Source organism: Physeter macrocephalus, chromosome 14, assembly GCF_002837175.3.
Source record: "Physeter macrocephalus isolate SW-GA chromosome 14, ASM283717v5, whole genome shotgun sequence".
NCBI lineage: Eukaryota > Metazoa > Chordata > Mammalia > Artiodactyla > Physeteridae > Physeter > Physeter macrocephalus.
Window position 1 is genome coordinate 11690720 of NC_041227.1, and position 14485 is coordinate 11705204.

The following is a 14485-nucleotide window of genomic DNA, read 5'->3' on the forward strand; positions in this document are numbered from 1 at the left end:
CAGTGCAAGAGGGTTCCCTTTTCTCCACACCCTCTCCAGCATTTATTGTTTCTAGATTTTTTGATGATGGCCCTTCTGACTGGTGTGAGATGATATCTCATTGTAGTTGTGATATGCCTTTCTCTAATGATTAATGATGTTGAGCATTCTTTCATGTGTTTGTTGGCAATCTGTATATATGATATTGGTATTTTAAAAAGTCAGTTATTTTGTAGAATGGCCCTCAATTTGGGTTTGTCGGATTGTTTCCTCATGATTAGTTTCAGGTTATGCATTTTTTTGGCAGGGAGCACTGCAGAAGTAATGTTGCTGCTTCTCAGCAGCACATGATGTCATTTTATCTGAGTGTTAGTGATATTAGTTTCATTGCCTACACCAGATGTGTGCCACTCTGTGGAGACTTCCTTTCCCTTTATAGTTAATCCATAACCTATGGGGAGATGCTTGAAGGCTGTGCCCTTACAGAGTTCCCCAGTGTTTCTAGCAGTCATTGATAATTCTTCCCAGCACCAATTATTTCTGTGGTGGATGTCAAACGTTGATTTTCTGCATGTCCAAAGAAAATCTCCTCCTGCCTTATATTATATTAATTTATATTAGTATAGATGCATTCAAAGTGTTACTCCATTATTGTTGCTAATCATTTTGATGTTCAAATTGCCATTCAGACTAGCTCCTGTATCCTTTGATATGCCTCTATCAGCTTTTCTTGGGGTGGGGAGGGGGGATGAGCAGTCTGATTCCTTGAGGTATAATTTACATAAAGTAAAATTCATCCTACTTAAGTATGTAATTTGATGTGTTTTGATGGTATGGTTGTGTAACTATCACCACAATTAAGATAAAGAACATCTTTCACCCCATAAAGTTTACCGTGTGTCCCCTTGCAGTCAACCCCTTCCCTCCATCCTCAGCCTTGGACAACCATTGATCTGATGTCTGTCCCAACAGTTTTGCTTTTTTTCAAAATATTACATACATGGAATTAGAGAATTTATTGCCTTTTTTTTTTTTTTTTTTGCCCCTTTTGGGCTTTCCCTTTACCTATTTATTTAACGGGATGAGTATTAACATTTTGAGAAGCCTGGAGGGAGCACATAAAAATATAAAGCCATCTTAGAAAACACAACCCAGACATGACCTTTCCATAATTGTAAATCATGATAACAAAGGCCAAAGTTCCTTGTACCATTCCTTCCCTCAGGCCTCTCACCTTTTAACAAATGGCCAACCAGATACAGTGTGTTCAGTGTTGTCCATTTGGAAATTTTGTGATCTTTCCAGATTACAAGATTACAAATCTACTGGCAAGAGTATATTGCCTTTTGTGTGGCTTCCCGTGTCCCCTACATCGGCAGGCGGACTCTCAACCACTGCGCCACCAGGGAAGCCCCTGTGTGGCTTTTTAACTTAACATAATGCAGATTTTGAGTCCATATGTTATACATATCAATAGTTCATTTCTTTTTATTTCTGAATAATGTTCCATTGTATGGATGTACCACAACTTATTCATGCATTTACCAGTTGAAGAACATTTTCTTTTTTTTTTTTTTTTTTTTAATTAAAAAAATTTTAAAAAAAATTTTTGGCTGCATTGGGTCTTCATTGCTGTGCAGGCTTTCTCTACTTGCAGCGGGCTATTCTTCATTGCAGTGTGAGGGCTTCTCATTGCAGTGGCTTCTCATTGCGGAGCATGGGCTCTAGGCGCGTGGACTTCAGTAGTTGCAGCGTGTAGGCTTAGTAGTTGTGGCACACGGGCTTAGTTGCTCTGCGGCATGTGGGATCTTCCCGGACCAGGGCTCGAACCCATGTCCCCTGCATTGGCAGGCGTATTCTTAACCACTGCACCACCAGGGAAGTCCAAGTTTAAGTTATCTTTGCAGTTCTTTTTATCTTTATACTGAATGTGTATATTCAGAGCATTGTTTTCCTAACTTGCTTGGATTATTTTTTTCCCTATGCTAACAGTCTATTATAGAGCAATGTATGTATCTTAAGTGCACAGCCCATTAAATTTTAACGTGTAAAAACCCATGATTCACTACCCAGATCCAGATACAGAACATTATCATAACCTCCATAAGTCCCTGTGCTCCTTTCCAGCCAGAAGAAGCTGCTTTCTGTAATCACTATAGATTTTGTTTTCTGTGTTCTTAGACTTCGTATAAATAAAAAGATACAGTGTGACTTACTTCACTCTGTATGACAGACTCTAGGTCCATCCACCTCACTACAAATAGTTCAATTTCATTTCTTTTTATGGCTGAGTAATAGTCCATTGTATGTATGTGTCACATCTTAGTTATCCATTCATCTGTTGATGGACACTTAGGTTGCTTCCATGTCCTGGCTATTGTAAATAGTGCTGCAATGAACATTGGGGTGCATGTGTCTTTTTGAATTATGGTTTTCTCAGGGTATATGCCCAGTAGTGGGATTGCTGAGTCACATGGAAGTCAGAAAAAGAAAACAAATACAGTATGTTAACACATATGTGTGGAATCTTAAAACAAAACTGGTTCTTATGAACCTAGGGGGCAGGACAGGAATAAAGATGCAGACGTAGAGACTGGACTTGAGGACACGGGGAGGGGGAAGGGTAAGCTGGGATGAAGTGAGAGAGTAGCATTGACATATATACACTACCAAACATAAAATAGATAGCTAGTGGGAAGCAGCTGCATAGCACAGGGAGATCAGCTCGGTGCTTTGTGACCACCTAGAGGGGTGGGATAGGAAGGGTGGGAGGGAGATGCAAGAGGGAGGGGATACGGGGATATACGTATACGTATAGCTGATTTACTTTGTTATACAGCAGAAACTAACACAACATTGTAAAGCAATTATACTCCAATAAAGATGTTAAAAAAAAAGATATAATATGGATTGTTGGGTGTTGAGTTTCTTATCCTTAACAGAATGCTTTTAAGTCTTATCTATGTGTATCAGTAGTTTAATGCTGAGTGGTATTCCAGTGTATGAATATAAAACTCTAATTTATCCATTGTCCTATTGATAGATATTGGATAGTTGGGAACCATTATAAATAAGGTTGATAAGTCTTGGGTGCATGTGCACTCAGAATTGCTAAGTCAAAGGGTAGGTGTTTATAAAAATTCTCAAAACTATTTCCCAAAGTGATTGTACCAATTTACACTCCCACCACTTGTTCCACATCCTTGCCAAAAGTACCAGTTGAAGTATTTTTTTAATTGAATATTTGTCTTTTTATTATTGACTTGTAGGAATTCTTTAAATGTTCTGGATACAGTTCCTTTGTTTGGTACATATATTGCAAATGTTCTCTCCCATTCTATGAGTCCCCTTTTTAAATTTTTAAATGTTGTCTTTTGATGAGCAGTTTTTAATTTTGAGGACTTCTAATTTGTGGTTTTTGTCTTCAAGAATTCTTTGCCAACCTCATGGTCATGAAGTTTTCTCCTTTGTTTTCTTCTGAAAGCTTTATAGTTTTAGCTTTCATGTTTGGGTCTGTGTTCTAGCTTCAGTTAATTTTTGTTTTTGGTTGAGTTTAGGATCTTGGTTCAGTTTTTTCCCCACGTGGATATCTAGTTGCTCCAATGTCATTAAAAAAAAAGACTTTGGATTTGCTTTGGTGCGTTTGCCAAAAATCAAAAGACCGTCTATGAGGAGGTCTATTTCTACATTCTGTTCTGTTTTATTGATCTTTTGGTTTATCCTTAAACAATACCATGATGTTGTAGATGCTGTAACTTTACAGAAAGTCTTGAAATCTGGCAGTGTAAGTCTGCTAACTCAGTTGTTCTTTTCAAGGGTATCTTGGCTCATGTAGGTTGGATTTGATTTTTATTTTCCTTCTGTGTGATTATGTAATCACTTTAATTACAGTTAGGTTTCTGTTCATATTCCATTTTAGTATTTTCCTCCATCTCTGTTGACTTATTCTTATATATTTAATATGTGTAATACTAAATGGTTCCAAGAGTCAAAGCTACACAAAAAGATATATTCAGAAGTATCATCTCGTCCCCTTTGTACCCCAATCCCTCCCACCTGCTATAGGAAACTGATTCCATTGGTTTCTGCTTTATCCTTCCTGAGTTTCTTTTTGCAAAAATAAGCATATAAACATACACACTTGTGTGTCTATTTATATGTGTGTGTATATGTATACATAGATTTAACACCCCCCCACCCTTTGTACGCTCTTTTGCAGTTTGCTTTTTTCAGTTACTATGTACTGGAAGTCACTTTATGTGCTTGGAGATTTTCTTATTCCTTTTTACAGCTGTAGAGAAGCCAGTATTTAATAAGCTCAATCTTGGCTGGCAGCTCAGAGCAAATATTAAACTTGAACTCTGTGTGCTGCATTTATTGCTGGGCTTTGCTGGGCCAGTTTCCTTTCTGCCGTTTACAGGGGAGCTCACTAAACTCAGGACAGTATGTGACCCTGGGTTGGCAGGAGTAGAAAATGTTTCCTATTCCATGTCTGTTTTAGACTCATCAGACCTGAGAACATTAACAAGTTTGGGGGGAAAAAAAGAAATGGGAAGAGAAAGCGTTCAGGATTATCAATGTTTACACTCCCTTTATTTAATGGGTCTTGTCCTCAATTCCCCTTTTCCTGTGTTTTGTGTGAAGTAGTGTGCTAACCAGTGTGCCGTGCAGCTGATAATGAGTGTCTGTCACGCTTTCACTCAGTCTTTCCCTCTAAAACAGGTTGCCCGGGAGAGTGGCCCACCCCACATGAAGAGCTTTGTGACCAGGGTGTCGGTTGGGGAGTTTGTGGGGGAAGGTGAAGGGAAGAGCAAGAAGATGTCAAAGAAAAATGCTGCTATAGCTGTTCTTGAGGAGCTGAAGAAGTTACCGCCCCTGCCTACAGTTGAGCGAGTGAAGCCCAGAATCAAAAAGAAAACAAAATCCATAGTCAGGGTAAGGACTTTTCTGAATGAAGAGGGCGTTTTCATTGCCCGAAGGCAGCTGGGGGCTTAGAAGTCTGGTGCAAGAGGCCGGGAGCTGGCAGGCACAGGCCCGGCCTCAGAGAGCCTTTACAGGGGCCACCTTGTGTTGCTCTCACAGGAGTCCCAGGTTAGGCAGCAACAGGGACGCTGTGCCGGCTTCAGTGGAGGCCTCTGCAGGCGGCCACACCCATCTGGGTACGATCACAGTGAGGAGCTGTGTGTTGGCAGCCGTGCTGCCCATCTGTGGGGAGAATAGTTCAATTGTGCTGCCTCCGTCTCATTGCCCACTGCGCGGTTCTGAACGCGCAGGAGATTCCTGGGCGGGGAGATGTCTGGGGCAGGCGTAAGAGTCAGACGTATACACCTTCTTCTTATTTTTGAGTCACGCTAAAGGACCTATCAAAAATTACACTATCCCTCACCCTCCCAAAGAAGGGACAGGGGTCCATTCGGGGACATTTATGAACACCAGGATCCATTCTGATTGTCAGTATAGTTTCATGTTGTATCAAAATCCAAGTTTTTCTCACACATAAGTTAGCATTCTGTACGTGTGAAAGTTAGCATACTTTGGCAGTTCCCTTTTTCCACTTAAAGTATCCTCGAAATCGGTAAGTGGGTAAGGATTCACTGGCATGGAACGTGGCCACCAGGAAGTAACTGTGGGATTTTTAGGTTCTTTCCACATGGCAATAGCTTGAATATATTTTTTTTAATGGTTTCTGGATTTTGAGTCATTGTTAAGAAAGCTGGGAACCCATCCTTATAATGTAGACTTTTGGGAAGTTTTAGAAAGAGTTTGTTATATTTTTTCTACCTCTTCATTTACTATCGTATGTTGACATTTATCGTTCAGAAGCAGACATTACAATGGTGCTTGCCTACTCGTAGTGAATGGTGATGTTGGTTTGCTAAGAAGACCTTAAAATCACCTCAGAGCGATCATAGAAAATCATTAGGCATCTTTCAGTTAAAAAAAGGTTTAAAAAAGATCTGATTAATTCTGAGCCGTTAGAACAACATAGAAGTAATCAACTGTCATGTCCTGGTCTCTGAATTGGCCATGTCCTTTCTATGACTAACATGGCACATGGTTTCTACATTCATTGTTCCTCAGCTACAAAGCAGCCCGGAATACGGCCAGGGGATGAACCCGATTAGCAGACTGGCCCAGATCCAGCAGGCAAAAAAGGAGAAGGAACCAGAGTACCTCCTCCTCACTGAGCGAGGCCTCCCGCGCCGCAGGGAGTTTGTGATGCAGGTGGGTCAGCCGGCTTGTGGGCGGCCCTTCTCTGACCGCCTCCTGTCTCAGGGCCTGAGGTAGTCCAGGGGCTGGACACCTTTCCCCAGGAGGCCAGGTCCAGTGGGCACTCCCTGCCACCAAATGTTACCGTTATTAGACCATGTTGCCTACACTAATCTGATGCCTTAAAACGTGCTTGTCTGCACATCACACATGCTGCTGTATCAACAGGTAGGAGCCTGGACTCACTCCGCCTGTTTAGAGGAGTGGGGGAATCGTGGGTAACTTTTTTTCTTTGTTATTTCTTGAAGGTTAATATTGTTCTTTTCAGAAGTTTTATAAATTATATAAAGGATCTGTTTCTGCTCCTCCTGATCCTTCTGTAGAATCTGGAGTCCGGGGATTGGGTTTACACTTTAGAATTGTACAGAGTGTTTCTCCATGCACTTAGCTTATTAAACAGTTATTCACACGGGCAGCTGGATTTGTGATTTGAATTTAATAGTGTTTTCTGGTGAAAAACAGAATACTTCACTCTGCATAGCAGCTTACAGCTTATAAAGCACCATCAGTTAGCCTGGTGTGTTTCACCTCTGCAGTCAGAGGGCAGGAAGAGTAATGATCCTTCCATGTACGAGAGAAAATTGCAGCTTGTTGAGAGGCTCAGTAATTGGCCTATAGGGTCCAACGGCTGGTAGATGCCCGGTTGGGATTCAACCTCAGGCCCCTCTTCCCAGGCCAGGGAGGGTTTCCTCGACTCTTGTGATAGGGCTTTTGGTTTTGGTCTGCGGTCAAGACCAGCTTGGAAGGGGATGGTAAGCAGTGATGTGTGCTGGAGTATGTTTAACAGCCAACTCTTAGGGGAAGGCAGTGTTTGTGGAGACTATACACGTATATGCACACGTATTATATGTACATATGTGTATTATAAATTTTACTGATAGGAAGGAAGTGTAGCATACAATTTACAAAAAATATGTAATACTCTTGTATTTCATACATCTGTAACTTCAGTGTGACAATCACGAATAGCCGCATTACAGAATGAGACTCATGTGAATTCCTTTTCCTCTCAGGTTCAGAAGGTTTGCTCCTGTCATTGTTGAATGACTGTAGTACTAGCATGAGTACTGGTTGATATTTTTATTTACATTAACAACAAAGACATGTCAGAACTTCGCTCATTTAAACAATATGAATGGCTTCTTTGCTGAATCAGATAATAATTTTCCAAGACTGGAAGTTTCAGTTTTCTGTATTAGTTAATGTCATGGCTGCAGACTTGACAACAATTTAAAGCTTAATCTGCATTATTAACCTTTTCTCCATCACTTAAGCTTAAGAGTAGACAATCAACAGTATAACTTAATCCTTGATAAGTAGTAGTTGCAGATTTCTGTGGTATAAGTACTCTCACTGTGGCCATTTTCCATCTGAGTTGGAAAGAGATGTGTGGCTGCATATTGACACCATACACATACAAGTGTAAAGAACCTCAAAAGCATAGACAAATGTAAAATGGAGTCCAGTTAGGAAGTGATGAATTTGAAGTATTCATTACCTCTGTTTGTTAAAATAATTTGTTTAATTATAAGCTTATATACTTTAATGTTTAATAATAGCTACCTTTAACAACGACCTCTCCAAATTCCTCAGGATTTCATAATGGGCTCTCACAGGCTGGTCCAAGCCAGCTCCAGGGCACCACTGTTAAGCCATCCATCTTCTGACCATTCTGGGTTCTTTTCAGTTCCTGACCAGTCTTTAGTTTAAAGGGTTAAGCCCTGATCTGAGTTCTGCCTTCTTTATGCAGGTGAAGGTGGGAAACCACACTGCAGAAGGATCAGGCACCAATAAGAAGGTGGCCAAACGCAATGCAGCCGAGAACATGCTGGAAATCCTTGGTTTCAAAGTCCCACAGGCTCAGCCCACCAAACCAGCCCTCAAATCGGAGGAGAAGGTGACTGCTCAGGGCTCTGTGTCCTTGCTCTCTAATTGCAAGATGACCTTCTCACCTCAGGACTCTGACTCCTCCAGGGCTAAGCTTCAGGGCAAGGCTTCATCCTCCTGGCAGTAAAGCAGCCCGGCTGAGCAGGGTCCTAGCATTTGGTTCATTATAATGTGGTCAGAAGGGGAGTTGCATGTCCATGGCTCCAGGCATGGTGCCTGGGTTAAGTCGTTACTGTTTCAGTATCTTTGTGGTCTGGGATGCTTGGTGGAGGGCAGCTTGCTCCTCTCCTTTTGTGGGATGATGGGTAATTAATTGGACTTGAAATTAATGAGTGTGTGATTCTATCATTTGTGCTCTTAGAGTGAGTCCTGCATAAAAGACTCATCAGCCTTAGGCTTTTGTTAGTTGTGGAACACGCTTGGGACACTGAGACAGTGTGATAATAGAGTCAGGGCCAAATCCATAGTTTCGATTTGGGATTTCTTTCTCTTTATGAATTGAACATTAGACAAAAATGATCCCATATTGAAAATTGCACTTCTGCCGAGGTTGGTAAGCAGCACCCTCAGTGAAAGCCTTGGCCGACTTTGTTTCCAGTCGCTGGATGGTCCTTTCAGGATAAACTTGAAAACACCAGGACTCATTCAGTCGTGTCTGTCAGTCCTGTCAGCAGAGAGAAATGGCAGCAGCTGTGGCCACATAGTTAATAACTGGGATCCCAAATACTCATCAGAGAATCTGTAGAGATCCTGGACTTGGCTTTGGGGGTTTTCATTCCAAAATCTTAACAGAGCGTCATAGGCACCTTTGCCTTCTCAGAAGGGAGACCTTTGTGTTTGGCAAAATTTTTATCTAGTAACGTTTTCCCCCTACATTTGTTACCTTTGGTTATGTCACTTTATCTTTTAGTCGGACGTGTGCTCCAGGGAATATTCTTCGTTTATTTAATTATTTAGCATCAACCCAGAAGTTTCTTTCTTGGTCAGCTCTGTCAATCTAACATCTTCAGGCTCCTCTGGTTAAACGTTCCCCTCTCTTCTTGTGAGCACAGAACAGAGGCCCCATCCCTGAGATGCTGTTCGTGGACAGGCTGGCGTGGCTGAGAGTGTGCTTTGGGAGAAAGCAGGGGGCTCTGCTGTGGGCACATTGGTGGCACAAGCAGACCAGTGGTGGGGCCTTGGGAGAGGACCTTTCTGCCAGTGCCCTTATCGTTTAAAAGTTTATAAACTAAGATTAGTGCTGGTTGGAGTTTGTTTAGTTTTGGACAGAAGGAACTAACTTTTCAACAGTTTGATTGATGCTCATGGCCTTTTTTTTTTTTAAAGACACCCATAAAGAAACCAGGGGATGGAAGAAAAGTGACGTTTTTTGAACCTGGCTCTGGGGATGAAAATGGGACTAGTAAGTGTGATGTTAATATTGTCTTGATCTGACTGTGATTCTGGGCTTTGCGTGGTTCCTGGTAATAGCAGGTACCTAGGTAATGAGTTAGTGTTCAGTGCTTGGTTCTGCATTACCCCTGTGCTGTTGTGTGTGCTGGGGGAGGGCCAGCGTGGGGTTTTACAACATCTCTCCACGCGGCACACGTGGACTTGAGTTGATTTGTCTGCATGTCGCTCCCCAGGCAATAAAGAGGATGAGTTCAGGATGCCTTACCTTAGTCATCAGCAGCTGCCTGCTGGAATTCTTCCCATGGTGCCCGAGGTTGCCCAGGCCGTAGGAGTCAGTCAAGGGCATCACACCAGAGAGTTCACCAGGGTAGCTCCGAACCCTGCCAAGGCCACGGTAACTGCCATGATAGCCCGTGAATTGTTGTATGGGGGCACCTCGCCTACAGCCGAGACCATTTTAAAGAATAACATCTCTTCAGGCCACGTACCCCATGGACCTCTCACGAGACCCTCTGAGCAGTTGGACTATCTTTCCAGAGTCCAGGGATTCCAGGTAACTGTTGGGTCTGAGCTGTGTGGTCTGTACCTCAGTGCAGTCATCTCTGGTTTCTCTCAGTACTAAGTACCTTGTTTTTTAAATCAAGTTCTTTGTCTAGGGGGATGGTTGGGGGAAGCATGGTAAGGAGTGGTCCTGAGGAAGGGAGGAGGCACGGGAAGTATTAGAACCCTGGATGGTAAGAGAATATCCTCAACCTTTGGTAATTTTTAAAAATTTTTAAAAATCCAGGCCAACCGTAATAACAAAGCCTCGAATCCAGTGATAGTTACAAATTTAGATTTCAGTGAGAACAGATTCATTGTGCTGGCCCTTTTTCTACCTGCTAGGAAAGGACATGACTTCTTCCAGACCAGGGTTTCTGAGTAGACATTTAGGTTCCTGGAAGATTCTGGAAGCTGGGGCCCTGGCATCCTGCCTGCAGCCCTCAGTGCCCCGTAGCAGCAGACCCCACTGTGAGTCTCTTGTGCCTGTTGAGCAGGAGTTGGTGTAGACAAGTCAGGCTGAGACCAGGGAGAGGTGTCATCTCTGTTCACTGGGCCCAGAGCCGCAGCCCTGTGCCCCACTCATACTCCCCACCTCCCTATCCTTGCCTCAGTTTTCTTTTCCCCTTTAGGTTGAATACAAAGACTTCCCCAAAAACAACAAGAACGAATTTGTATCTCTTATCAATTGCTCCTCTCAGCCGCCCCTGATCAGCCATGGTATCGGAAAGGATGTGGAGTCCTGCCACGATATGGTACGTTACCCCACACGGTGGGCTGGCCTCAGAGAAAGACAGGAAAAGGATTCTCCTGTAGACTTCGAGGACAGTTGATTGTTTTATAGGTTTCATATTTCTGAAGACTTTTCTTAGGTTACTGGCTTGATTTCTCCTTCTGTTGATCAGAACTCATGGGCTTTGGCCAACCCCTCTCCTCTCTTCCCTTGCTGACCTGAGAGGTGGACTTGGATCCTGGAACGCATCCAGATACTATATTCAGTTCATCTCTGACCAGAACAAGGAATTGCAGGCCCAAGTTCTGGCAACTTAGGAAGCCCCTTGTTTTGGTGTTCTGTTCAGATGAAATTATTATTGTAAGAAATACTAAAACGAATAAAAGGAGTTGATTAAATTAATTGACATAAACTGTGCTATATTCACCTGATGTAATATAATGTACCCATCATATTAATATCACCGAGGTAATGTATTCTAATTCTAACACGGAAACATGATAAGGTTTTATTTTAAAGCGGGATATAAAATTTGTACAGTCTGGTGACCACAGGTTAAAAATATTAGAAGGCAGTATATAATAAAATTAACAGAGGTTGTGATTCAGTGAGGTAACCATGGATAACATTTTTTAATTTATATTTTTAATTAAAAATTCAAACATGAAAGGGTTATTTAGTGGGACCACTTGTTTTGTTGGGCAGTTGGAGAAGCCCTCGACTCGCTATTCAGTGTCATATACTGTGGTCCTGAGCGGTGGCCGTGGTTTGACTTCCCTTTTCATTCCTGCTAGGCTGCACTGAACATTTTAAAGTTGCTGTCTGAGTTGGACCAACAAAATACAGAGATGCCAAGAACAGGAAATGGACCAATGTCTGTGTGAGTGAGCTGATCTACATGGAAAGGCAGTTCTGTTCCTCATTTGCATTAAATTCAAATTGTCTGCTCAACTTAGTAGTGAAATACTTGTCTTAGTCACTTTCTGTCCCTTTGCCCTGAAAGGCTTCCAAGTTTTGGGCAGAGAGCTCTACTTTTTTTTTTTTTTTTTTTAATTTGTTTGTTTTGTTTTTTTAATTAATTAATTTATTTATTTATGGCTGTGTTGGGTCTTCGTTTCTGTGCGAGGGCTTTCTCTAGTCGTGGTGAGTGGGGGCCACTCTTCATTGCGGTGCGCAGGCCTCTCACTGTCGCGGCCTCTCTTGTTGCGGAGCACAGGCTCCAGACGCGCAGGCTCAGTAGTTGTGGCTAACGGGCCTAGTTGCTCCGCGGCATGTGGGATCTTCCCATACCAGGGCTCGAACCCGTGTTCCCTGCATTGGCAGGCAGATTCTCAACCACTGTGCCACCAGGGAAGAAGCCCTTTTTTTTTTTTTAAGCTTTCAATAGGTAATACATTCACATGGTGCAAAAGTCAAAATTATTTTAAAAGGTGTCCACAGTGATACATCTTGCCCTCATGCAGTCCTCATCCATACCATTCTCTTCACCCCCCCTAGAGATCACATTTGTATTAGTTTCTTGTGTACCTTTCCTGTATGTTTCTTTATGCAGATACATTTCTTTCCTTATTTTCTTCCTTTTCCTCCTAAAGATAACATACTACATACCCATTCTCTTCTTTGCTGTTTTCACTTGATGGTGTATTCTGGGAAGACCTTAATCCAGTTATCATAAACTGGGACCTGAACTATTGGACTTCTCGATGTCTGCTAGTTTCATTTTTAACATGGCTTAATTGTCTTAAATTTCAAAACTTGGGTCATTTTTGGTTTTTTTCTTCCTTAAAGGTGTGGGAGGTGCTGAACCTTATCTGGCCAAGAACCATTGAAAAATCCCAACATACATACTGAAAATACTGAAACTGCTTTGAAAATTTGGAACTTCTGATACCTCCAGTGGGCTGAGAGACACGATGGGTAAAGGACTGGAGACAGCAGTGGTGAAGAAGGCGGGGCCCCGAGGAGGCAGCGGCATGGCCGCTCGCCTGTGCTATGGTTTCTCCTCACGCGGCAGCAGCTGCTGGGGGCCGGGCGGGCCTGCCGGGCACCCTGGCGCCACTGGGAAACCAGCGGGCCCACGCCCCAGGCACCCTAGCGCTTGGTTAGGGTGGGGGGTTGTTTTTTGGTTTTGTTTTTTTGGGGGTGGGTTTTTTTTTTTTTTTTTTTTTTTTTTTTTTGCTTTGTGTAAGGACTGAGAGACACGATGGGTAAAGGACTGGAGACAGCAGTGGTGAAGAAGGCGGGGCCCCGAGGAGGCAGCGGCATGGCCGCTCGCCTGTGCTATGGTTTCTCCTCACGCGGCAGCAGCTGCTGGGGGCCGGGCGGGCCTGCCGGGCACCCTGGCGCCACTGGGAAACCAGCGGGCCCACGCCCCAGGCACCCTAGCGCTTGGTTAGGGTGGGGGGTTGTTTTTTGGTTTTGTTTTTTTGGGGGTGGGTTTTTTTTTTTTTTTTTTTTTTTTTCTTGCTGTGTGAAAGAAGAAACAGAAAGCACGACCCGACCCCTTCTCAAACTGGCTCACTCAGACACTTTGGGACAAACCCTGGACACCACGCTGGAGAGAGGCCTTAGTCTGGCCCCAGAGCTTAAAGCACCAGAGAAAATCACATGCTTCCTACTCAGCCTGAGCTGACCTTCTCGGCGTGCTCTGGCCCACACCTACCGCGGTACCCACACCGTCACCACTGCTCTCTTCCAAAAGAGATACGTATTCTTAGTTTCATTATTTTCTTTTGATTGAAATGACACTATATAAAATTTTCATTTGAGAGTTTCTCAGTTGTATTTAGTTACATAGCACAGTTTAGAAACTTGTCTGAGGCTGACCTTATCAGTAATCTAACCGGCAAAGATCATATCCATGTGTATGTGGTTATACATTTTTATTTCATTGGACTAACCCAGGACCATTCAGTGATGCAAACTGTGTGCCCTCTGGTTTAGCTGAAACAGTCCTGCACTTCTCAGAAACCTTGATGAAGTCTCCCATAGTTGTATAAATTGGACAATTTAGGAATTTTAAACTTTAAACGATCATTTGGTTCCTTTTCTATTTTATTTTTGTTAATGCAACAGTACTTAAACAAATGAACTTCGATCTTTGTTTTAAAGATTATTAAAAAAAACTATGTGTGTGTGTCTATATATATATATATATATATATCTATATCTATATATATATATATGACTCTTGAAGACACATAGCTTTCACTACACTACAGGATATGATCTCCATGTAGCACATCTACAACTGCAGATTGATTTTCCTTGAGTGCTTTATACTGTTGATTACATCTCCATGTAGGGCTGAAAAGAATGACCCATGTTTATCTCTATAACTGTGTTGCTTTTGATGTCGTGTTGCTGTGCACAGAAATGTGTGCAGCGAGGTCCTGCATATGGTCCAGATGAAAAGCACGGTAGCCTTGCGAGTTAAGTACTGCTTCGATTCATTGTTTACGCTGGAATTTTTTCTCCCCATGGAATGTAAGTAAAACTTAGTGTTTGTCACCAATAAATAGTAATACTAAATTTTTTTTGTTAATTTATTCTTAAATGCCACTACTGCTAGGTTGGTCCCTCCCAACCTGCCCCCTATCCTTTTTTTATTTTTTATTTTTTATTTTTTTTTTTTGGGGTACGTGGGCCTCTCACTGTTGTGGCCTCTCCCGTTGCGGGGCACAG

At 42.6% G+C, this 14485-nt stretch overlaps 1 protein-coding gene and 1 long non-coding RNA gene across 25 annotated transcripts in view; both read left to right on the plus strand.

Moving 5' to 3' along the window:
- STAU1 (staufen double-stranded RNA binding protein 1) overlaps positions 1-12960 on the plus strand; it is a 61973-nt gene extending 49013 nt beyond the window's left edge. For 17 of the 23 annotated variants that reach the window (XM_024128323.3, XM_007100285.4, XM_055090583.1 and 14 more), the window contains 8 exons: positions 4684-4914; positions 6061-6204; positions 8000-8146; positions 9463-9538; positions 9762-10081; positions 10701-10823; positions 11596-11681; positions 12590-12960. In XM_024128323.3, the coding sequence (XP_023984091.1) occupies positions 4684-4914; positions 6061-6204; positions 8000-8146; positions 9463-9538; positions 9762-10081; positions 10701-10823; positions 11596-11681; positions 12590-12605 (1143 nt within the window). In that variant the 3' untranslated portion in view covers positions 12606-12960. The remainder of the gene's footprint in view (positions 1-4683; positions 4915-6060; positions 6205-7999; positions 8147-9462; positions 9539-9761; positions 10082-10700; positions 10824-11595; positions 11682-12589) is intronic. The other 6 variants (XM_028498236.2, XM_055090584.1, XM_055090586.1 and 3 more) reach the window with 3 other exon arrangements.
- A 54-nt stretch (positions 12961-13014) lies between these two features.
- Positions 13015-14485, plus strand: part of LOC114487597 (uncharacterized) — a 22230-nt gene continuing 20759 nt past the window's right edge. For both annotated transcript variants that reach the window (XR_008619317.1, XR_003682766.2), the window contains exon 1: positions 13015-14287. This is a non-coding gene — a long non-coding RNA (uncharacterized lncRNA). The remainder of the gene's footprint in view (positions 14288-14485) is intronic.